Raw genomic sequence first — 24,772 nt, 5'->3', positions numbered from 1 at the left:
TATAAAGAAAAGACTTACTGCTTACTGCTGCATCCACTTCTGGCTTTGGCTGAAAACTGCAGTGGCAGTTTTCCAAAAGAGCTGTGGTGTATGACTGCAACCTGAGGGTGCTCTTACAAGCAGTGCTAGCCACTGGTGCTCGCTCTTGTCACTTACTAATTGCAGACTGCACCTGGACACTCAAGTCTTTGAAGCTGTAAGCCCAGATACTGCCTTGAAATGATCAGGATCTGCTAACTGCTGCACCCTGAAAGGAACACCTCTGTAATATGTACACTCTCGGGAAAACCTTCTTAAGGGTACAAACACACACGGCATATACGCTGCGTATTTACTGCTGCAATACGCAGCAAATACGCAGCAGATTAGATCTATATAACTGAACACAGCATCAAATCTGCACCATCAAATTTGCTGCGTATACGCTGTGTGTGTTTGTACCCTAACCAAATATGACTAGGCTCTACAAACCTCAAGAAATGTAAAAGACTGGTTACTTGACTGGTTACTGGTTTTATGAAACGCGTGTGTTGATACCACAAATTGCAGTGTAGTTATTAATGGCATGGGTGACAGGGGAAAGATTGTGTCTCACCTGTGAAAAACAGACAGTGAATAACAGCACTGCAGAACCATGGTGAAGTGTGGTAAAAACGCATGTCTATGCAAGGTGTTTTTTTGTTTTTTTTTAACCATAATATCATAAATGCAATAAAATGTTCAGTTTGAACCTCTAAACTGTAAAGGATAAAGTGCAGTTTATTCTTACATCTTAGAACCTTTAAACCAGTGTCTGAAAACTCAGAATTTGAGTGGGGCTGATCTTTACAACCGTGTATAGATATTGGATCAGTGCTGTTATGACATTTTATGAAAGTACAGTATTGTCTCCTAAACCGATTTGGCTGATGGACATGCCGTGGATATTTACACCCTCTACCATTTTCTGTACATAGCAAATCCTGAAATGCTGTTACAATGCGATAGAATAACAGCTTGTTTGTTTATTTGTTTATAGAGTCGTGGTGGAGGGCTGTCAAGTGGTACACAGGTAAAGAATGATTATTGTGTGTGGATGACATTAATTATAGTTATGTGGTGTACAGATGTACAAGCAGTCAGTTCACAGTCAGGATTGGTATGGTAACAGATCTACTCAACTCTGTTACATCTGTAGTCTATAAAAGTATTAGACCAATAATGGGCCAAGGTAAATATAACAATTGATAATGTTTTCAGTTACTGAGGGAAAAATAAGCCCAATATCATAGTTCATAGGTAACATGAGCTATTGGTGGCACTTCAGTGGACATATACCTGACATGTAGAGCAGTAAAAAATAAAGGTAATCTAACCCGTGGGGTGGAGGTACAGGGCTAGCCCATGGGTCGGAGGATCACCAGTAAATTCCCTAAGATACCAGGTCAAGCTATAATAAGAATATTTGACTTTATCTAAAAGGGGTACTTGTGTCAGAAAGTTATACAGATTTGTAAATGACTTCTATTAAAAAATATTAATTCATCCAGTACTCACCATCTGCTGTATGCCTTGTGGGAAGTGGTGTATTCCAGTCATCCATTTCAATGCTGTGCTCTGGGTTCCCCACCCCAAAAACATGCAAATGTAAGATTACCATTTTAAAACATCACGTTGAGGAAATATGATATCTATAAAAGTCTTTAAGTGTTGTGTAAAGGGTAATGCTTTTAGGGAATAGACAAAAAGTCTATATTGGGGCCAATTGGGTCCAGCAAGAGAGACCTGTTGGCAGTGTTCTGTAATCTATAATGGGACAGAAATGACTATGCTATTGAGATCTGTCCTCTAGAGGAGTTGAGGAGTTTGAAAGGTTTATGGAAGGTGAGGTTCCATTGAGGGGAAGATATTTGGTTATATAGCTGAGGCCTTGTAGATAAGCAACAAAGGTCATAGTGAGTGCAGCACATGTAACTTTAAAGGAGAAGTCCAGGCAGACCTATTTATTATTATTATTATTATTATTATTATTATTATTATTATTATTATTATTATTATTATGTTTTATTTATTTTTTTTGTTGCACAATTGCCGGGGAGGATAAAAGAAATAACATGCTCTCACCTCCCCGACTCCAGGACTGGTGGCCGCATACCGCTGATCTAGTCCCCAGGTCCCTGGCCCCTTCCTGGTCTAAGTGGGGACCCAGAATCTCTATGTAGAGATGGAGAGGGGGTTGTCCTGGACCTAGAATGAAAGGGTGTTGTAAGGGGTGTGCAACAGGTTGGGGAGAGAGAGATGGCATGTTTTCATGATACCCCCACATACTTTGCATGGGATATTGCAGCCAATCGCTAACCTCACTGGTCACATACAAGAGCAAGTGCATGTGACCGATGAGGCCAGTGTGTGGCTGCAACACCCTGTGCTGACTGTAATCCGGGCCCTTCTTCTGGGCAGTCTGGAGTAGTATTCGTTGCTACATTAGGGCCCGTTCACACTACAGAAGCGGCGCAGAAATTTCGTGCAGAACTCCCCCACGCGGACTCCTGCCGAATCCTACCTGCTATCTGTTTGAATGGGAAGGCGCATGTGCCTCTGCTCTCCGCGCCTCTCTGCTCAAAGAATTGACATGTCAATTCTTTTGTATCAATTGTCATTTTGGTTACTTTATTTTTCTTACAGCATTAATAGGGCGGGATAATTAATGTAACACGTTGATAAATAAGGTCATTAAACATTAGACTAAGATATGGAAAGAGAGAAAACAATGAATGATTTCTACAAACTAAAGCTCTTCATAAACGTTCAATAAATGACACGGAATGATCTGCAAGCTGGAATGCATCCTCCCTCTCCCCTCCCTGCTCGATTGACACCTGGAATCTGAGTGCCAAGCAGGGTCAGATATGGGAGGAGGGAGTAAGGAGGTGTTACAGCTTTCTGTGCTTCAGTAGCCTGTAGAATAAGGGTGGGTTCACACATAAAGGATTTGCAGCGGATTATATGCTGTGAGTTTGCAGCAAAATTTGCTGCGATTCTGTACTGTCATTTTGATTATATACTTGCGTAATTTTCATCCTGCTTCAAGTCTACCTTAACCCGTGCTGGCCCAGTGAATACCTTACCTGTCCACGCTTTGGCTTGCTTCTGTGGCTCCTGGCATCTTGACGTCCCCCTCAGGACGTCAGAATGCTGGGAGCCATAGAAGCAAGCCAAAGCGTGGACAGGCAATGTATTCACTGGGCTGCTGCGGGTAAAAGGGGTGCCGTTTAAATGCTTGCAGCAGGATGAAAATTCTGCTGCGAGTATGTTATTCTAGTCAAACTGACAGTACATGAAATCTGCTGTGATTTTGTTATGTATGAACCCACCCTAAAAGTATTTTTTTGTGTTCTTGAATTCACATTAATTCCATTCTCTTTAATTGGGTTCCATTCGTTTTAATTCCATTCGCTTTAATGTGGATGTCACATGGCCTCTTTCCATTTCTTATGTGCCCAGAGCTGGTTTTCCTGAGCTTGTATTTTGCATTTCCTCTACTGTGTTATTTCACTTTTACCCTAAAGAAATGAGGAAAGGGAAAAACTAAAGTTTTGTCCTGAGCAGTATACTGTATAAAAGGGAAGTGAAAGGATAAATATACTGGTCTGATTTTACATTGCTTAAAACCTCATGATCTATGTTTGTGGTTTTGTTTATATGTCGGAATCCTTGTAATTGCAACTTTTCGCTCTTTTCACAATACAGTTTGTCTTGACTCTTTCTCCTGCTCACTGTACCAAAGTTCATGTTGAGATGATGTGAAATGCAAGAAGGAATGTTGCTAGACTTCTGTGTTTTTCAGATTTTTTTTTTCTACTAAGCAGTGCTTTGCACAAACACTTTTAAGTTTTGCCAACTGTATCATGACACAAAGCTGTTTTGTTTGTGGGACATAAGACCTCACTCCAAGACTAGGAGCCACCAAGGTCTGTTGAGGAGGATCTGCACCATTATAAAATAGGTCAAACAAGAAGCCTTCAAGAAGTAAAATGCAGTGTCACCTGTATTCTGTTTTTAAGGAATTATATAATATATTTTTTAAGGAATTATATAACAGATAATATATATAATATCCAGATGTATTTTCATTAAGACAACTCCATTCTAAAAGAGTCAAATATTTCATCACTAAGTGTAAAACCTTCATATGTGCTTTTCCTGATTCCTTCTGAAATTGTGCAGGGGATTCAAGTGATTCGAGGTACTGACTGGTAGTTGAGTGATGATCTGGCTGGTACCTTAGGGAAGCTGAGCAGGAGGTCATGACTTTGCTTCTTATGTTTTATAATCTGTGTTTGGGGGGGAACCTCTTTGCTAGACAAATGGGGGGTAGGGGGATTTATTTGCCCTATTGTAAATGCAGGTATCTGTGTGCTCTATGCAGGACTCCGTGATCTGTGTTGGCCCCAGGTGGAGCTTATTCTATGTATATTGAGATTTCAGATGCATACTGTATCTTACGTGTTCGTTCTCTTTATGTCATCCCTATCTTTGTTTTTGGGAGAAAAATTTGGAAAATCTTAATAAAAAATAAATGTATATACGGCCACTCTCATAGTCAAGTACATCAGAAAGGAGGCTCTCTATAATGTGGAATGGGCATATAGAATTGGGTTGTTTATAATATATATATATATATATATATATATATATATATATATATATATATATATATATATATATATAATGATATAAACAACCCAATTCTATATGCCCATTCCACATTATAGAGAGCCTTCTTTCTGATGTACTTGACTATGAGAGTGGCCACCATGTTATATTACATTTGCCACAGGTGCCAGGAAACCTGGAGATCAGTTGATGAAGTGTATGTTTACATGTGCTTAATATGCTGCATTATTGATGCTGCAGATTTCACTTATTTCTTCATAATAAACCTGCACCATCAAATTTAGTTCTGCAGCAGATTAAATATGTGTAAATATAACCCTACCATACTTTTATTAAAATATTAAATTTTTGCTTCCTGGTTTTGGTGTCAGTGATTGTTGACGTTTAATGCACCCATTATTCATTCTCTTGGCTCTTTTAATTTTTTGTTTTTATGAAGACTACTTATGAAAGGTGTATTGCAGTATAATATTTTAACAAGTGATGCTTACCTACCCTTGTTGCTGGCAGCGGTGGGAGACACGGGTAGGCAAGTATGACTTAAAAACTGAATTAAAAAAGTCTTTATGCTTTGCCTGAAGCGGCGGGCAAAATGTGATTTCTGTCTTATAAGCAGTCTGGCACGCCTGGTAATACTGATCGCACTGCAGCCCTGACAGATAATACAGTTTCTGGTTATATAAACAAATAAACACAACACAGATGCAAATGTAGGGACACAGCCATAAAAAGGAAGTGCATTATAGATGTTCACTGTGTTCGGGGGCTACAGTTTGCCTACTATGTTGTTGGCTCCATTTTGCGTACTGAAGAAAGCGACACTTTAAAGATTGTTACCAATGTTAATCTGTCACATGCTTTTCTTGGGTGTAGAGTTTGGAGAGTTAAGTATGTGCAGCTAGGCATATGACTGAAATGCTGAAGCTTTGCCTGTTTTCTAAATGTCTTTGTGTTTTCCACCTTACAGCGACGTAAACAGTCATGTTAAAGTGAAGCAGAAAGGTGCTGTGCAGAACATGCTAAGGAGACTGGACAAGATCAGGTTTAGAGGTCAGAAGAGAGACGAGTTTCCTTACTTAGCTGAGTCTCCCAATGCTTCCGATACAGAATGTGGTGATGAAATCACACTAAAACTATCTCGATCATCAAAAGAAAATGAGGAGTTGAAGGACCCTGTGAGTGTTCACAAAGTAACGTAATTTGTCATGTCTTTTTAAATGAATTTGAACCGTAAATTGGAGGTAAAATTTGTGTTTTTGAGTGATCTCCATTTTCACTGCTGTGCATGTGCTTTTTTTTTTAGTCTGTGGCATCAAGTGGAAATAATGTGTTGTGACAGTGCTGTTTTGATGTTGCCCTCCCAAATAAGTGGGCTGCAACTAGATTTGAGGTCTGCATGAAACACTCAGGTTTACTCAGAATTCCAGGCTCTTAATTTGAGAACACCTACTCATTCTGGATTTTTTGCTATATTTTTCTGTCCCCTTTTTTCCCCATTAAGACAGTGAAAATGTATAAAGGGCAGGTAATGTACACGGTCATAACATTAAAATCACCTGCATAATATTGTGTGGGTCCCTTGCAATCATTTGGATCTATAGCTTTGTCTTGTGTATATTATGCCCTAGCAGAGTGCCAGACTGATGAAGCCACTGCTCTTTCTTCAGCACTACCTCATGGCATATGAGAGAAGGTTAGGTACTGTCCTGTAATTGACCAGCAAAGTAAAGGAAAGGAAGTCCATCTGTAAGTACTACTGGCAAGCGTCTGTGTTCCTGCTCTCTGAAATGCAGAGGATGAGAAATAGCCGTGCTTTATCGAGGGGACTCTCAGGGCTCAATAACGGCAGTGAAGACACTAAAATCACCTTGTCACTACTCCTAAAGCATTAACGTTTAACAGTCTGTTCAAACAACTTTGCAGAAATCAATAGTGCAAGCAAATATAGGAAACTTTAATAGGTCGTATTAGGCAAAAGAGCTTCCTTCTGCATTCATATGTTAGACTGCTTTATGACAGTTGGGCCCTCTCCCCAGCCAGGAGATGCGGCCCAACTGCAATCCGCAGCAGAAAATCCACAGTGTGCAATCTGCAGTAAATTAAAGGGGTTGGCCCCTTTATTGTGATAGTTTAGTGCAGTGATTTTCAACCAGTGTGCCGTGGCACACTAGTGTGCCGTGACACATGGTCGGGTGTGCCGCGGGGAAAGTTCCCCAAACTATGGTTCCCCTGTGAAACAGGAAAAAACAATGGGGGAGAGAAACCTGGGGATGGGGGAGAAGCAGGGGGAGAGAAGTTTGGGGGAGAGAAGCACAGGAGAGAAGCAGGGGGGAGAAGTATGGTGGAGAGAAGCACAGGAGAGAAGCACAGGGGGAAGAAGAAAACAGGCCCAGGTTTCACACTGAGTTAGTATAAATACATTTAGAATCTATATTATTAACTATATGTACTGTTTTAGTGTCATTTTGTGCCATTTTGGTTGGTGGTGTGCCCCGGGATTTTTTAAGTATAAAAAGTGTGCCGCGGCTCAAAAAAGGTTGAAAAATCACTGGTTTAGTGTACAGTATTAGTGTACTCACTGTTTATACTGACAGCAGCTCCCTGTGTGCCTCATAGGGCTAAAATCAGACTTCCCTTCTCCAAGCTGGGCTGCCCTGCTCTTTGGGAGTCTGTCCTTAAGATGGCCGACATGGAGGAGCATGTGACCAGGCCCTGCCCCCCAGTGTCCATCACTGAGCCTGTGTATGCTCCTCCATGTCTGCCATCTTATGGACAGAATCACCACAGAGCAGGACAGCACAGCCTGGAGGAGGGGAGTCTGATTTTAGCTCTTTGAGGTACACAGGGAGCTGCTGTCAGTACGTAATGTGAATACACTTACTTACACAAAACAATTTTACTATAAAGTGGCCAACCCCTTTAAGTAAATGTCAGTGTACCCTCATTCTATGTTCACATTATATAAAAACAGCAGCCATTGTTTGCAGTGTCACTCAGCGGCCGCTGTTTTACATGTTCATCCAGCTGATACTGCATTATCGGACGGATGAACATTATTTTAAATTATTGCGATTTGGCCGCCATATTAGTGTGACTGAGAATCAGTTAGACATTGATTCTCACACTACGACCGCAAGATAGCCACACTGTGTGTGAACTGTCAATTATTTCCGACCCCTTTTTGGAAACAATGGCCAGAAATAGTTGACAGGTCAATTATTTCCACGGCCATATTTAACAACTGCTGTTTCAGTAGATTTCAATGCTGTTCTTTTTTTTTTTTTTTTTATGCCAAGAACTGACCTTGTCATTAAAAGTACATAGTGTTAACATAGCCACAATGTGTATTTCTCCAATAGGTGGGATTGGTATAATGGTAAACAAGAATGTGGTGCTTTACTTAATCAGCACACAATGGAATAGATCATTAATAGTTCTATCTATCTATGTATGTATCTATCTATCTTAATGTAATATGGGAGTTGCACAGTATATGTATAGTGAATTGACAACCCCAAAATATAACTCTTGTAGAGCCCTCGTAGTCTTGTATACCTGTAAAATGAGCAAAAAATATGGGCAAAAAAATAATTAAAAATAGTATTGAATTAAAAATAGTCCTGTATGTATGTTGCTGGATTGTTCTTGTATAAATTATGACTATGTGAAAACAATGTCTATTTAAATACTCTATATGGAGAACCTTCGGTTCTCCAGCTTTTGCAAAACTACAATTCCCATCATACCTTTTAAAGTTTGGGGTTGGTATAATGCCATAACAGTCCATATGGGCAGTTTGCACCAGTCTAAATTTTACACCCTTTGATAAATCTTCCCCAAGGTGTTTTTGTTTAATCTTTATCCTTAGCAGCTTTTAAATGCAGATTGGTTGAGAGGATACAATGTAAGGTAGCTTCACACGTACTGGATCACAGCAGATTTCTCGCTGTAAGTCCTGCTGCAATTCCGGGAACTTTCATTTTTTGTGTTTTATGTACTTTTATCGGGTTTCATTCCGCTGTATTTAAAGCCCCTGAACTTAACCCAGAGCTGCATGGCTAATACGTTACCTGGCCGTGCTCCTGCTTGCGTCTCAGGCTTCTTGGTATCCTGCTCAGCCAGTCAGTGTGCTGCCCCTCTGCAGCCATTGATTGGCTGAGCAGGATGTCTGTGATCCGGGAGCAAGCAGGAGTGCGGCCAGGTAACTGTTGTGAAACCAATAGAAAATGACAGTACCAGGAATCGCAGCAGAACTTGCAGGGTGAAATCTGCTGCAATCCGGTATGTGTGAAGCTACCCAAAACGTGATTCTCTGCAAATGAGTTCATGTAGTGTTTAACTCCTCATTGACTACATGTGGTGGCCGGTAAGTTTTTTTTTTTTTTTTCTTTTTTTTCCTCTCTTCTGCAAAAAGTACAGAAAAGCCTACTGAGCATCGTAAATACAATAGAGGCACCAGTCAGGTGAAAGTGTTGCTGGGTATACATGTATAATAAAATTATATTAAAAAATGAAAACCTTGATAAACTCTACCCCTTCAAGTGTTTGCGGTACTTCCCCAAGCTAGGTCATTTTACATATGAGACCATAATATAAATTTACTTTTAGGATTTCTTTAGAGATCTTAAAAGTGTAAAATGATTGTAAAAACATTACATTTTTCAAACTCAAGCCTAAAGCTTTCAAACAGTAATACAAAAGTACTAACAATTGCTGTGAGCGAAAAGCGTAAAAAAAAAAAAAAAAGCTGCCAGACTTTGGTTGCGTGGTTGTGAAACAAATTATTTTAAAAAAAATTTCTGTGCATCATGTAATGAAATAAGTATCAGGGTACAAACCCACTTGACGTATTTGCTGCGTGAATCAGTCTTAAAAATAAGCAGGCAAAACGCAGGTTGGCTTTATACAATTGATCTGCGTTAAAATACGCAATAGCGTATTTTTGAAGCGTGAAGCTTGTTGTTAGCAAAGCATCAGTTGTTAACAACCTGTGCGAAAAACGCATGTAGCTTTACGCTTCAAAAATATGCGATTGCGTATTTTAACGCAGAACAATTGTATTAAGCCAACCTGAGTTTTGCCTGCTTATTTTTAAGACTGATTCACGCAGCAAATGCGTCAAGTGGGTTTGTACCCTCAATAAGTATTATTGTTTATAATGTATACAGTAATATAAGTTAGGAGTCATTCTCTATGTGACATGTCACACATGCTTATTATTCTCTGGATGGTAAAACTGTGGGCTTCCAAAGTTAATGACAGACAAAAGATTATTCCCTATGACATGTAATTTAGTGTATAAAAGCTCAGTGATGAATACACCATATCTGTGTTGTGGATTTGGCTTTATTTTGTGCCTGCAGCCGCACCAGTAGACTTATAATTAACACTGCATGTGTGTAAATCGGATTCATTCATCGAGCAGCATCATTTACACCATACCCCCTGGGAAAATGGATACTATCTATGTGGAGTCTTGCAGGCATGCAGTGTTTTACTTGTTCCCTCCCTATCATTTTATAAGGCATCAGTGACGTCTCTGCTTCCCTTACTGCTGCAGGAATGCTGACTGTACATGTCTGCGCCTGCGTGCATGCAGGAATCCTATTTCTCTTTCTAAGCTGGTGGAGGAAAAAAAAAAAATCTTTTCTGCTCTAGTTTGGACCTCACCAGAATGCTGCTGTTCTACATTACATGACACATCTGATACTGCAGGATCTGTCCTTTGACCGCAGCTGAAGGAGAAGGTTAAGGCTTCCTTATTTACCAATGTTCTTGGAGCAGAGTGCCAGGCCTGCTTTATTTAGATGATGACATGCACTATGTAATTTGACTAGTTGTATACAGAAGGAAATTCTCATTTTGCTGTGTATATAAGTAAAGCTTGCATAATTAACATGTTCATGCTGCAGAGTGTTTAGTGTTTCTGATTGATTTGGCTGATCTTGCTGTTTAACCATTTCTTAGGCTAATTCAGTAACCATCATCATGGCTTCTGGAATACCGGAATATAACCGGACAGAGACTGACCGGCTCAACGAGGTTAAGGGGCATCTGGAAATTGCCTTGCTGGAAAAACACTTTCTGCGTAAGTAAAGTATATCCTTAAAAATTCCATCATCTCTGTGCATGCTGTTTTTATAGTGATGCTTCAGTGCCTTGTGTAATGTTGTGTATCCTAATGATCAAAATCTTTTTTAATAAAGGATTGAGCAACTTTGATCATTGGTTATGCTATATTTGGCATTAACCTTTGAATAATCTAGGAGCACATACCATACAGGTGTTCTGTGTAGATGTCAAAGGACCTTGGTTTGGGCTGTTCTTTTTTTAAAAATAAATAAATAAGGTGAATTGGCCCCAGGGTCATAGAAAGAATATGGAGGTGGAGAAAGGGTACTGAGCAAACACCAGTCCCTTAAGTCCTAGCTCACAGCACCTGTTTCACTTTTGTACACTATTGTAAAATAAAGGATGTCATTACTAGGTTATGCAACAAGTAAGCCACCATTTAGCTCCATCTATGAAAGATAATAATTATGGCTAAGGTGGGCAGGCAGAGGGACATGACACATGGGATGTAGTGGAGTGTGCCCTCCCCCTGCACCAAATCTACAGCTCTGACTTGCAGATTTAGGTAAGGGTACTCGGGCAACTCAGAAAATTCACAGATTATTTTTTTAAATTAAAGTATTGATAATATCACAGTATTATTATGGTATCTGGTTGCTAAACTAATTAATTCCATTATCTGTATCAAAGACCAAAATCTGGTTTTGTGATAACCATGCCCTCTGCAATTTGTGTCTACTAAGTATTGATTTTCTGATGAATGAATTGATTTTCTAGCTAGTAATCCCATGACCATATTACAGGATTGAAACCCATGGAGACAGCTATATTGGAATTGAACAGTATACAACATAAACCCCAACATATGTATATGGAAAGGGTTTGCTTATGAAAACTGTAAAAGTGGTACAATCATTAGGTTTGTTGAGTGTTTAAATAGAATTTGTAATCAGAAAACAACCTATTTAAATTAGGTGTTTTATGTTTAAAAAAAAAAAAAATAATAATAATAAAAAAATATATATAATTTTTTTTTACAATTTTACTATCTATAGTATAAAGCAATACCATGTATTCAATCTCTCATACAAATGAATAGGGTGTGTGCCATACTATTGGGTCCATGAGGTTTGCTGTAAAGCTTATCTCTAAATAGCACTAACAGGGCATGCAAAATGGCTGCTCCCATAATGTATTAATAATTAATAGACAAAAAACAAACTATATTACCTCAGTAAACTTGTTACAAAAAAATCATGTTTTAGTATGTGGCTCTAATCAGTAAAAAAAAGTATTCCCTGAGAACGGTCTTGTATTACTTTGAAGAATAATCAAAGACGTTTATGAGCTTAATTTCTTGTTACTGCTTGCATCTTTGCTTTTGCTCAAATGGTTCACACTTCACACTGTATGTGATTCTTCTACTCTTTTCTTATGCAATTCATTTTTAACTATAGTCAAAGTAATCTTCTGCTGATGTGTGATCTATGTGAAAAGAGCTCTCTTTTAGCTATAGATGCCTTTTTATATTGTTGACCATCTGTGATTTGGGAATTGCTTACTTGGCGCTATATGCACTTTACCTGTACTACTAAAGTTCATGTAATTTATGTTATATACTTTATTTCATGCTAGTTCTTTATTTCATGTACTGATCTATTATATGTGGATAAGGAGGACCCAGTACCTATACAAACTTTGTTGTTTATAGGGGTAAGGATAAATTTGGGGAGCTTCACACACAACCGTATCGCAGCGAAATCCGTTGCATTTCCCCTCCTGTCAGTTTCAATAGGATTACATATTTGCAGCAGAATTTTCATCCCGCTGCAAATATGTGAGTGGGACAGCGCACTGATTGGCTGAGCGGGACGTCCAAACATCGGGAGCCACAGAACAAGTTGGAGCTTGAGTATGTAATCCTAATAAAACTTAAAGGAGAAGAGTCACAGCGGATTTCACTGCAAACTCTCAGCGTTAAATCCGCTGCAGTTGCGTTACGTGTAAAGCTACCCTTAAGCTGTTTTCAATTGGTTAGATTTTCAATAAAGTATATTATAATCATGGCATTTGTACATTTGCACTTTATTTTTTCGTAGGGTTAGAAGTGTTAATGATTTTCAATATATGTCTATGAAGCCCCACTAGTATAACTGACACTCAGGGTGGTGTGACCCTGCGCTGACCGATTAAAATTTTAAACTTATCGCTCCTATACCAGCCAGGCACCTCTGACCTTTTGCGGTCACCGCTCACTGTACAGGAGCCGGGGAGGAGACCTCACCAGTGGAGGTGAAACTGGGGGTGCATGATCCCAGCATGTGCGGTGGCACAGAACACCGTGCCCGCTGGACTCACACAGGACATGCCCGCATGGCAGGAGAGCAGCGGCGGTGGTAGCGATATCCTAGGTGTGTGCGGGTGTCCGGGCTAGCAGCAGGTGCGGGAGTAGCTTCTTCGGAGTGCCACTTCTCCCCCTGCAGGTCAGAGCGCACGGTTTTTTTTTTTCAAAGAAATTGAATTTGAATTTCAAAATGTAGGCAAATGAATTGAATTAATTCGATTAATCGCCCAGCCCCAGTGTGAACCCACCCTAATAGGCTCTGTAAATGAGCACCAGTGTAGCAGACAGGCCTTTACATTTAGGTTGAGTGTTAAGAATGATAAATGTAAAATTTCAGAATTATTTTACATCATAGAAAGTAAAATTAAAGGAAAATTAAAAAAATTAATTCTTGAATATGGTTTTAACAAGAGATGGCTTTAAACAGGTAATTCTCTGACACATTTCTCTAAAGGGTATCATAGAGGGGTTTTCCCCCACTTGGCGTCACCCACTTTGAGACAAAAATCTGCACTGTACAAGTGGCGTCTCTTCTGATAGACTTTAGGACGACCTTTTATCGGAATGGCCATGTTGCAATATTACATTTCCCCCTGCAGCAGCAACTGATTTTCCCCAGAGGTGGGGTCGTATTTACAGCTTGTGCTTTCCTAGGCGCTTGCACTTAGGATTATTCCACAGGCATCAGAATTCTTTCATGCAGATCTGTCGGGAATATGAAGCAAAAAAAAATAAAAATGCATGCGTTACTTGTGGATTTTGCACAGTGGTGAAATCAATTATAAATGGTCACGGCAATGACTGGGTGACACTGACTGCAAATCTACTTCTAAATTTCGCTCAGTTCTGATCTCTGTGGATTCAGGTACAGGGTAATAGTAGTTAATTGATATACAGTGGTACCTTGGTTCTCAAACTGCTCGGAACTCAAACAGTATTTTAAAGTAAACTTTGCTTTGGTTCTCAAACACTTTTTGGGCACCCAGTCTTAAAGTACAGTAATACCGCGGTATTCTAATGAAAATTTAGCTGGAAATAGCTTTCAGAATTCAAACTTTGCTTGGTATCTGAACGTTTTTGTTAACGTGGATTGTGAGGTGTACCTGGTGAGTTTGGCACTGGTGAGGTTTCACATACAGTACAGTGCTGTATAAGACTGCTGGCGTGCATATACAGTACAGTAGTAGTACAGGCAGTGCACCACCATCTCCCATCCTGTACAGTGCTGGGATGGGGGGGGGGACTCTATACAGGAAAGGATGAATGAGGAGTTTGTCCTGATGTTCCCATTGATTTCATAAGGAACTTACGATTGTAACTAGGCGGAAACTTTATTCAGTTTACCGTCTCCTGTTTGCATAATGTTTTTATTAAACAGGATAAATTTACAGTGTTAACAAAGTGATATGTTTTACATGGAATTTGCATAAAAGACAATATAAATGTTCCAGAATTTAACAGTAACTTGTGTGTGTGTGTGTAACTTGGTTTAATAGCGTTTTGGTTTAAGAGCTCAGTTTTTCAAAATTGTGACTCTGTTTAAGAGCATTGCTTTGGTTTAAGAGCTCCCTGTACTGGGTGGGAGGGCGAGTGGAGGAGGGGCATGGCCTGCACAGGGTGGTTTACAGCACTGTACTCTGAGCCAGGAAGTCTACCTCACCTTCAAAATCATAGCAGATCCACTTCAGGCTGGGGCTTACATCAGGGGACAGGACTGTGAAGGTAATCTCTCCACAACTGTAACCCCTCTCTCCTCTGCTATACTGTGCTCACATCTGTCCTGCTCATTCCTTCATGCTCCCTGCAGTCTCTGTCCGCCCTTGTGTTTCCCATCCTCTCCATTATTGTACAGTAACTTCATAATATCACATATTCTGCTGTTTCTGAATGTTTTTCTCATCTGTTTTATGTGTTTTTCAGAATAATAAATCATTATTTTTGGGGTGTGGAACCAATTCTCTGCATATCAGTTATTTTTTATGGGAAAATGTGCTTTGGTTTAAGAGTGGATTTGGATTACAAGCGTGGTCCTGGAACGAATTATGCTCTCTCTCTCTCTCTCTCTCTCTATCTATTTATAATATATATATATATATATATATATATATATATATATATATATATATTATATATATATTATATATGACACAACATGTTAGCAGTCTTAAAGAGGACCTGTCACCCCTGTGCCGGGGTGACAGGCTCCCGACCCCCTGTTAGATCCCCCTATACTCACGTGACCCCGCTTCCTGAGCCAGTCGGGTCACGGAGATATCAGCGCCCGACGCCCAGCGCGCGCACGCTGAGAGATGAGTCCGATGCCCATAGAGAATGAAGGAGCATCGGACTCCCCATCCATTCTCTAAGGGCGTCTGACTCTCCTGTCAGCGCGCGCTTCGGGAGCTGATATCTCTGTGACCCGACCGGCTCAGGAAGCGGGATCACGTGAGTATAGGGGCATCTAACAGGGGGTCGGGAGCCTGTCACCCCGGCACGGGGGGTGACAGGTGTCCTTTAAGTATAGGTAATGGGAGGGAGTAAGGGAGGGCCTGAAGGTTAGGGATTGAGAAGTCGCTCAACAGGATCCTCAAGTCAGAAGTCTTAGAAAATTTGGTTACCCATCAGAACAACCAATGCACCTCCGCAATGATCTCCATTCTTATGATGCTCTTGAGTTAGTGCAGCCACTCCAGAATTGAGGGCACTGTAGTTTTGCGGTATCACCATGTAGGTTGCTGTCAAGAAGTGCTTCAGGAGACTTTTTTTGTGCTCCACCATATTGGAGGAATGTGCCCTCTTCCCTAAGACCTCTCCCACAGAGGTCAGAATAGGTTAGGGGCATGCAGTGGATGACTGTATGGCAGCGATACCATCTAGCAAGTATTTTATAGTTTTTCTCACGGTCCCTGATATCTATTTTTGATGGAGGTCTGCTTTAACTTTTTCTCAACATTTTTTCCACATACAAATCACATTTTGAGTCTTTTATTTATTTTTTTGACATTGCTGAATAAACATGATTTTACTGGATATTATGAAGTGAATGATCTGTTTTTAAATGTATGCTAGCAAAAATGCTTGTCATGCACATATCTCCTAAGGAAGAAGCTGAAACTTTACAATGATGTGGAATCTGTAGAGGGGAAAATTGTTTTTTTTTTTGTTTTAGCTACATTAGCCTAAGTGTAATTAAACTTTTTGAGTTCACCTCGACATGCATCGGTGCTATATAAGGATTTATATAAGAATTGTGACTATTATTCTGCATTTACTTCACGTTTTTGGATGCTTGGCAAAGTATCTGCAACCTTGTAAAAAGGTACGCTGACATATAGCACCACATGTGGGGGCTGTTTAACCTTACTTTGCCAAACGTAGACTAATGGTGACTATGCTTGGTCCATATCCTGTCTGTGTAGGACTTTGAAACATAGTAGTCCACATTTTTCAGTCTAACACAGCAACAGTGTATGTTTGGTAAATGGACTGAATGTAGTCATTATAAGACTATGTGTAGCATGCTGCCAACACATTGCACTATATGTTTGCATCTCATTTTGACAGGTTGCCGATGTATACTTCAGCATGTGGTTATAATTCTGATGTGAATGCAGCTTTGGGTATGTTTACAAGGTTAAAAACAACCTGGAAAAGCAACCTCCAACACTGCTTTCAAATCATGTTTTTTGAAATAAAGGTGGTGTGTGGTGTTTCATTTTCCAAAGAGTCTGTGAGGAATGAAAAGTGGAATCTGATTGGTTGCTAGGGGTGACTGAGCCAGTTTCACTTTACACCATGTTTAATAAATCTCCCACATAGACCCACATGGTCCATCTTGTCTGCCTTTTTATATCTCCTTTCTTTATTATTGTAGGATAGATATGTTTATCCCAGGCATGTTTAAATTCGGTTATAATTTTTCATGTTGCTTCTGGTCTTCCCCCCCCAACTAACCTCAGATTGTGTCCCTTTTTTTCTTGTGTTCAATTTCTTATTAAAATATTAAAAACACTCCCCCATTGAACCTTATTTAGGCCTTTAACATACGTCATGGTGGCGTAGGAGAAGTTCAGAGAGGGGTCCCGCTGGTATCTGCAGCCGGGGAGCGCCTCTATTAACCAGCACGGGTCCCGTTGCCGTGTCGGCTAATTAAGCATTTCAGTGCAGCTGTCAAACCTGACAGCTGCATTGAAATGCTTTATACTTCATGTCCCTCGTGTCTAGTAGGACGGATCCCATCACGGGGGGGAAATCCGTGCTTCTGGCCGGGCCGGGCCTCAGCGTCGCAATGACGCTGATCCCAGCTCGGCAATACATTGCTGTGGCCTGCAATGTATCACCGATTACAATGATCATTGCTGTGTATAAACACAGCATTGATCTCTGAGAGGTCAGTGCTGTGTATATAGAAGTCCCCCAGGGGGACATCTTGTTAATTAAAAAAAAAAGTAAAGTGTTTTTATTAATAAAAAAAAATCCCCTCCCCTAATAAAAGTCCAAATCACCCCCTTTTTCCATTTTATAAATATAAATAAACAAATATACAAACATATTTGGTGTCGACACGTGAGTAAGTCATCACATTCCCGATCTCGCACGGTAAATGGCGAATGCGCAAAAGAATTCCAAAGTGCAAAATTGTGTATTTTTGGTCGCATCAAATACAGAAAAAATGTAATAGAAAGTGATCAAAAAGTCGCATATGCGCAAAGTACAGATAGAATATACAGATAGATATATAGAATATATAGAAAGTACAGATCATGGCGCAAAGAATGACATCTCACACAACCCCATAGACCTAAGGATAAAAGCGCTATAAGCCTGGGAATGGAGCGATTTTAAACACATTTAATTTATATAAAAAGGTTTCATTTTTTTAAAAGCCATTAAATAATATAAAAGTTATACATGTTACATATCGTTGTAATCGTAACAACTTGAGGAACATGCATAACATTTCAGTTTTACCATAGGGCGAACGGCGTAAATACAAAACTCCCTGAAATGAAAACAAATTCCTTTTTTTTTTTTTTTTGCCATTTGACAGCGCAAATGATTTTTTTTTTCTAGCTTCGCAGCATATTTTTGGGAAAAATAAATTCTGTCATTGCAAAGTACAATTGGTATTGCAAAAAAAGGGCCCATATGGGTCTCTAGGTGAAAAAATGCAAGCGCTATGGCCTTTTAAACATAAAGTGGAAAAAACAAAAGCGCAAAAACGAAAATTGCCATTGACCTTAAGGGGTTAAGCTTTTGATTGTCCTTTCTTTCCTCCAGACTATACAGATTTAGATCCTTAGGTCTTTTCTCATTTCCTGTTCTATGCCTTATACCACTATTTGGAAGGTATAAGGTATCGGGCTATTTGTAGCCCGATTTTTGGACCCGTTCTGTTTTATCAATATCTTTTATGTAGACTAGGTCTCCAGAACAGGACACAATTTTCCAGACGTGGTCTCACAAGAGCTCTATACACCAGAATCATAATCACCCTCTTCCTACAGTCCAGCATGCATTTTACTTTCCTCACAGCCTGGTTGCACTGGTGACTCATTTTGAGGCTGTCAGAATTCGCTACCCCTAAATCCTTCTCCTCTGAAGACAATGTTGACACAGAACTGTAATACTTGAATAAAGGATTCCTCCTCTCCAAGTGTATTATTTTACATTTGAGCATTGAACTGAACTGCAGTTTCCATTATTTTGTATACTAACTAGTAAAGCTAAATACTTTTCCATATTACTGACAGCTACAGGAATATCATCCCGATTTCACACTTTTTTTTTTAATCAGAAAACAGGCTAACCTAAGTGTCCATTTACACAGAAAGATTATCCGACAGATTATCTGTCAAAGATTTGAAGCCAAAGCCAGGAATGGATTTGAAAAGAGAAGAAATCTCAGGATTTTCTGTATGACCTGATCTGTTTATAGTCAGTTTCTGGCTTTGGCTTCAAATCTTTTGCAGATAATCTGTCAGATAATCTTTCTGTGTAAATGGACCCGAAGGCCCCGTGCACACAGCAAGAGCGGCAGAATTGTCCGCAGCGGTATGCCGCCAGCCTCCGTGTCATAATGACAGTTTATGGGAGTCTCTCACACTGCATCTCTCGGCGCTGAAGAATGAACATGTTCATTCTTAGAGAGAGAGAGAGAGACTCCCCCATAGTGTCATTATGACACTATGGCTGGTGGCATTCCGCTGCGGACAACTCCGCTGCTCTTGCTCTGTGTTCACGGGGCCTTACCTACCAAACCTTCTATGTCACTTACAACTATATTAAAAAGAATAAGACGCAGAACAGACCCTTGTGGCACACCACTTGTAACAATTCTCAGAATATAGACTGTTAACAATAATAATGTGCAGTGGCATACATTCCCCCTTCTGTGACTATTCATATGACAATTAGTTTTCCTTTTAAAATAAATTATCAGCAGGTGCAGACAAACCTGCTGATGGCTCTTGGTAGCTGCTAACCTCCTCTGCCCGTTGCAATTCTCCCTATGCTTGTAAATGAGTATGTTAGGAGAACTGGGGGGCATTCATTGGCCTTCCAGAGTATTGTTCGCTCCACCCATTGCCTCTTACATATTCATGGCTTCTTTAGACCGGCCTCCTTAGGGATACTTAAATACACACAAGGGACAAATTGTGCTCTGGGGGTGGGGGTGTAGGAGGCCCCCCCCAGTGCTTCTAATGAAGTAATTAACATATTTTTGTAGGATTGAAGTTTGCAAAAACAGTAGGACTTACAAGCATTAGAGGAGCACAAGTTTTCCTTTATAATGCCGTTATGAATATAGATTAATATTTCTATTGTGCTCCTGGTTTATTAATTAGTATTATATTCACATAGCTTTGTGCGTAGAAACTTGCTAGTCTGTGATGTCTGATTTTGTCTGTGCATGTACTCTCTATATTGTGAATTAATTGCACTATATAAATTGTTTATATTACTATTGTTGTAGAATAATTGCTTGTATAATATTTCACTTTATAGGTATTGTCACTTTGAAGTTTAAGTTTTTTATTTCTGTTTTTTTGTTACAGAGGAAGAGCTCAGAAAGTTACGAGAGGAGACAAACATTGAAACATTAAAGCAGGACCTGGAAAAGGAAAGGCAAAAAAGAACAGAACTGGAGCAAAAAATGGCTGAATTAGCGAAAGCGAGGTAATGTAAACTTATGTTTAAGGATATGTTAACATGTTCAGATTTTTAATTGCATCTACTGAATACAAAGTTAGGAACAGATCAAACATGAGGGATACAGATAAAGGAAAGCCAAGATGCAGATTTATCAAGTGTGTAAAATAGTAAAAAAAAACCTGGTCTAAACTGCCCATAGCAACCAATTACAGCTCAGCTTTCAGCTCTGGTAAAAAAAAAAAAAGCTAAGCTGTGATTGGTTGCTTCGGGCAGTTTACATCAGTCTCTGTTGTACACACTGATAAATCTGAGATTTACTTTTTATTTCAAAACTATTCCTGGCCAAGAATTGCAGTTAAAAATGTGAACTTGTGAACACTTCTCAAACACTGACTTAGTGCTGTTAATACTCTTTTATATCACACTGTTGCTCCAGAACTGAGATATAAGCTTTACAGTTTTTTTAGTTTTTTTTTAGAAATTGGAAGCTAAAGTTCTCGGGGTGTTCCCTTGGGTTTCAAAAGCCCCTTCTTTCTTAACACCACTGCATGTAAAAACCCACTTTATTTAGAGTAGTATGCTAAGCATTGCTGGGCTTTTGCAGCCCAAGGGAATGTCCTGTTGTTTCTAAAAACGTTTGACATGTCTCTGACACTTTTTTTGATTGGTCCGGGTCTGAGTGTTCAGACTTGTACCAAACAAAACTTTTGACATGTCTGTATGACATGTCAAAGGTTTTAACAAATGACTGGTACATTTTAACTCCTAATTTGCATAAAATTTATGAAGCTTATATCTGAGCGCTGGAGCATCAGACTAAAATAAGAATTATATCTCTTGGCTCATGGTAAGTTTACTTTATTCAGCAACATGCTTTTTACAGCTTCTGATTCAAATCATTGGTAAAGGGTTCTCTGAACTTTCTTTATAGAAAAATCTGATTAGTAATGCAGTCTGAGCTGGAGAAAGTAAAAAATTGCTTGTTGAGATGCTGTCATTTTTGGTGGCAGATTTGTTGCAGAATATGTTGTGAAAATGTGTGCCAAAAATCCTAATGGGGCTGTTTCCATAACATTTATGTGTAATTACAAACCCCATTAAGAATAATCTTAGATTTTACTGATATGAACAAACTTGTAAGTTGCCAGTCCAGTTTTGGCAGAGTATCATTTCAAGCTGGCCGTGTGCATAAAGTATCAGTTTCCACCAGCTACACTGTCAACATGCATCCTTGGCTCAGAGGTGAACTTTCATTTAAGTGCATAGAGGGGAATGAGTTTCTGTATGACGTGTTTAACCTACATTAACTTTCTTTCCTCTGACATTTTCTGTTAGGGGTTGAGACAGTCAGCATGCCCCCTTACACAAGAAATCATTTGCCATTAACACAGGTTAGGCCATGTTTCCTCTTTATTTCCCTTTAAGCTAACCACAGATCTATAAACAGAGCTCCCACACTGTCCCTGTACCGTATCTGTGGTGTCCTTATCGGTAAGTGTAGTTACTATCTTTTATTCTGGTGCGTGGTGTGCAGGAGAGCCATGAACTAGTCATCTGGGCAGTGTTCGGGCCATGACTGGTTGCATCTCTCTGTCCGTCTGCACGCTCTGTGGGAATGATTGACAGGCCATGAGACCCGTTAGTAGTTTCTTTGCCTGTCAATCGGGCAGAAAACCGTGACTAATCATGGCCCGAACACCGCCCAGATGACTAGTTCCTGCCTCAACAAAACACAGTAATCACTGAACTCAAGGAGAACAGCGAAAAAAATTCCAATGAAGTACTCAATCAAGAGTCTCCACTGATGCCCCCAAAAATTTAAATATGCAAAACAAGAGTCCGTGGAGCCTCAGTTACGAGTCTCAAAACACGGGATAGCCAGATATCTCTAGCCTGTTGCCAACGGGGTGCCTCCATGATGGGGAGAGCACCACGCCACCCTGATAAATAACCCCTTAAGTCCCACTCGGTTGCGAGTATTGGAACATAGACAGGGAAGCAACAGGGTGGCCCCTTTTGTCAATGTCTAACTCAAGGTGCGAGTATTGCGATCATGACAAGGGCTTGCAAAGGCAGGCTTCCACCCACAGACAGCAGCTGTTTCGGGGTTTTTGAGAGTCTCCACTGATGCCCCCAAAAATTTAAATATGCAAGTTCCTGCCTCACCCTGCACCATGTGCCAGAAAAATAGATGTTTTTCCAGTAACTACACTTACTGATGAAGACACCGCAGATACGGTAGGAGGGCTGTGTAGGAGTTCTATTTGCTGGAGAGTTTGCAGAGTATGGTCTCAGGTTTTCTGGTCACTGCAGTAGATAAAGGCGTGACGGACATCTCCACAGTGTTTCCTCTAGATAGGAAGCGTCTTCCTAGGTGGGATGTAGGTAAAGATATTCTACCTCTCCATGCTGGTCCCCTGGCCGTGGGTTCTTTAGCGGGGCTCCCTGCAAGCATAAGTTTCTCTTAGAAGAGCAGCCTGAAGTATGGTAGTGGGCTCCCCCAGCGTCTATCCAGCTCCTCCTCTGTCTGCCACTACTCTCTATCAATAAATTAATGTTCTGACAGCCTGCACCATGGCTAACTGAGAGGGATATATGCGGTGGGGGTTACAGTTATTAAGCTGACCATGTTCAGCATCTTCAGCTTCTATCAGGTGTGTTCTTGTACAAGTGCACAGTGGGGAGCAGACCAGTCCTCTTCCCACTTGTATTCATGATCGGTAAGGGTCTAAATACTCAGGGAGACATGTCAAGTATTGATATGTCCGGGTCTGACATGTCAGAAGTTTTTTTTTTTTATGACGACCGTGACACTTAAAACAATAGGTAATTTTCTGATGACCTGTTCCCTTTAACCCTTAAGGTCCTATTACACAAAACAATAATTGTCTGATATTGGTCGTTATGGCCGATAATCGTTTTGTGTAATAGAACACCACGTTTATCCGACATGAACGATGTCGGCTGATCGTTGTAGTTTGTCTTTCAACATGTGGAAAGACAAACGATTCATATAGCAGCAATCTGCTGCCGTCGCTCCGTGGAACAGGAGCGGTGGCAGTAGATTGCTACTATCTGCTATCGACTGCTCTTGCCCTCTTGCTGATGAATCGTGCAATAGCGGCGCCAGCGAGCAGAACGAGGAGCAAACAAGTGCTGACATTGCTCGTTTGCTCCTCAATATCGCCCTGTGTAATAGGGACTTTAGCTGCACTGAGACTTTATCGTACATGTCTTTACAGCATTGCCAGTATAGCTGGAGATTGGGAGCCGACCTCCCAGTATTCAGAGTGTCCCTCTGTTACTATGTGTCTGATCGTCTCTTCGGCAGGAATTAACCCTTTGGATCCCTTTTTCAAATCTGTTGGTCCTGTCCAGTACCTGTTGGTCTAGTGGTGATCACTGGTGTCTGGTGGTTTACGACCTTATCGGCTAATAGAGGCTGCAGGAACAGCCTCTCTGATTCCTTATACCAATCACGGTTTTCTTACAAGAAAGCTGTGATGAGTGTTATCTAGAATCGACAAAGGACAACTTATAATAGTCTTCTAAGACCCAAAGTTATGTTGAATAAAAAAAAAAGCTCCCATAATAAAAGTTAAAATCACACCCTTTCCCCCATATTCCAGATAAAAAATTCTAAATAAAAATTATAACTGCTATTTCTGGACCATCATTCCCCCCCCCAAATAAATAAATAAATAAATTCTTGTGAATTCCAGTTCCATGCTCTTTGTGTGTGGTATTTGCTGTCTGTCTCAGGTGTGTATTTCCATTGTCTGGTAGTCACTGTGTAAGGGTAATATTGGTCTTTACTCAGTAACAGTATGATAAAATTCACTTACTATGTAATGTCAGAGGTCATGATACAGCAGTATTATTTGGGTCTTTTTGGTGGTATTATTGGTAAAATTGATCTTCCATATTGCGGTTTGTTCTGTAACGTATGGCAGTTGTATGGAGGTATTATTTAAAGAGGTTTTCTGGGCACTTGCAGTAAAGCAATAGGGCTATGTTTCTACATTCATGTTAAGAATGCAGTCCAAACTCTGTCTGAACCTCGTTCCCATCCTCTTCCCAATAGCCTTCTGATGTTGCTTGGATTATCAGCAACATTAAGAAATGGTTAAGAAATGTGGACATGGTTTTGACCCTTATTGGAATGCAGAAAAACAGCCTAAAGCTGGTCTTCCAGTCCTAAGTGAGCTCCAGATGATGTTTCATGTGTGCCCGGAAATCCCATTAATCCCTATTAGAGATGAGTAAACCTCGTGCATGCTCGAGTCGATCCGAACCCGAACTTTCGGCATTTGATTAGCGGTGGCTGCTGAAGTTGGATAAAGCCCTAAGAAGGATCAGAGCGGCACTCCGTGCAAGCTGGTGGTGCACGAGGAAAGGAGCGTAGTCCCAAAGTAGTATATCAAATGGAAATCCCGGCACTCACCATATTCATCTCATAATTTATTTGGTTCAAAACCATAACAGTGTGAAACAGCAGAACTGCAGTTGACAAAGGCATATAGCCGAAACGCGTTCTGCTGTTTC

At 40.2% G+C, this 24,772-nt stretch overlaps 1 protein-coding gene and 1 long non-coding RNA gene across 5 annotated transcripts in view; one reads left to right on the top strand and one right to left on the bottom strand.

Annotated features, from left to right (window-relative positions):
- Positions 1-24,772, top strand: part of GRAMD4 (GRAM domain containing 4) — a 104,108-nt gene that overhangs the window by 11,936 nt on the left and 67,400 nt on the right. For 2 of the 4 annotated variants that reach the window (XM_069977030.1, XM_069977036.1), the window contains exons 2-5: positions 1,019-1,051; positions 5,624-5,831; positions 10,624-10,744; positions 20,131-20,251. In XM_069977030.1, the coding sequence (XP_069833131.1) occupies positions 1,019-1,051; positions 5,624-5,831; positions 10,624-10,744; positions 20,131-20,251 (483 nt within the window). Of the gene's footprint in view, positions 1-1,018; positions 1,052-5,623; positions 5,832-10,325; positions 10,404-10,623; positions 10,745-20,130; positions 20,252-24,772 lie in introns of those variants that run through there. The other 2 variants (XM_069977040.1, XM_069977045.1) reach the window with 2 other exon arrangements.
- Positions 13,457-24,772, bottom strand: part of LOC138797217 (uncharacterized) — a 50,869-nt gene continuing 39,553 nt past the window's right edge. Inside the window, exon 4 of the long non-coding RNA XR_011363904.1 lies at positions 13,457-13,777. This is a non-coding gene — a long non-coding RNA (uncharacterized lncRNA). The remainder of the gene's footprint in view (positions 13,778-24,772) is intronic.

Source organism: Dendropsophus ebraccatus, chromosome 1 (assembly GCF_027789765.1).
Source record: "Dendropsophus ebraccatus isolate aDenEbr1 chromosome 1, aDenEbr1.pat, whole genome shotgun sequence".
In the NCBI taxonomy this organism is placed as follows: domain Eukaryota; kingdom Metazoa; phylum Chordata; class Amphibia; order Anura; family Hylidae; genus Dendropsophus; species Dendropsophus ebraccatus.
This window is presented reverse-complemented; position numbering and strand designations above follow the sequence as displayed.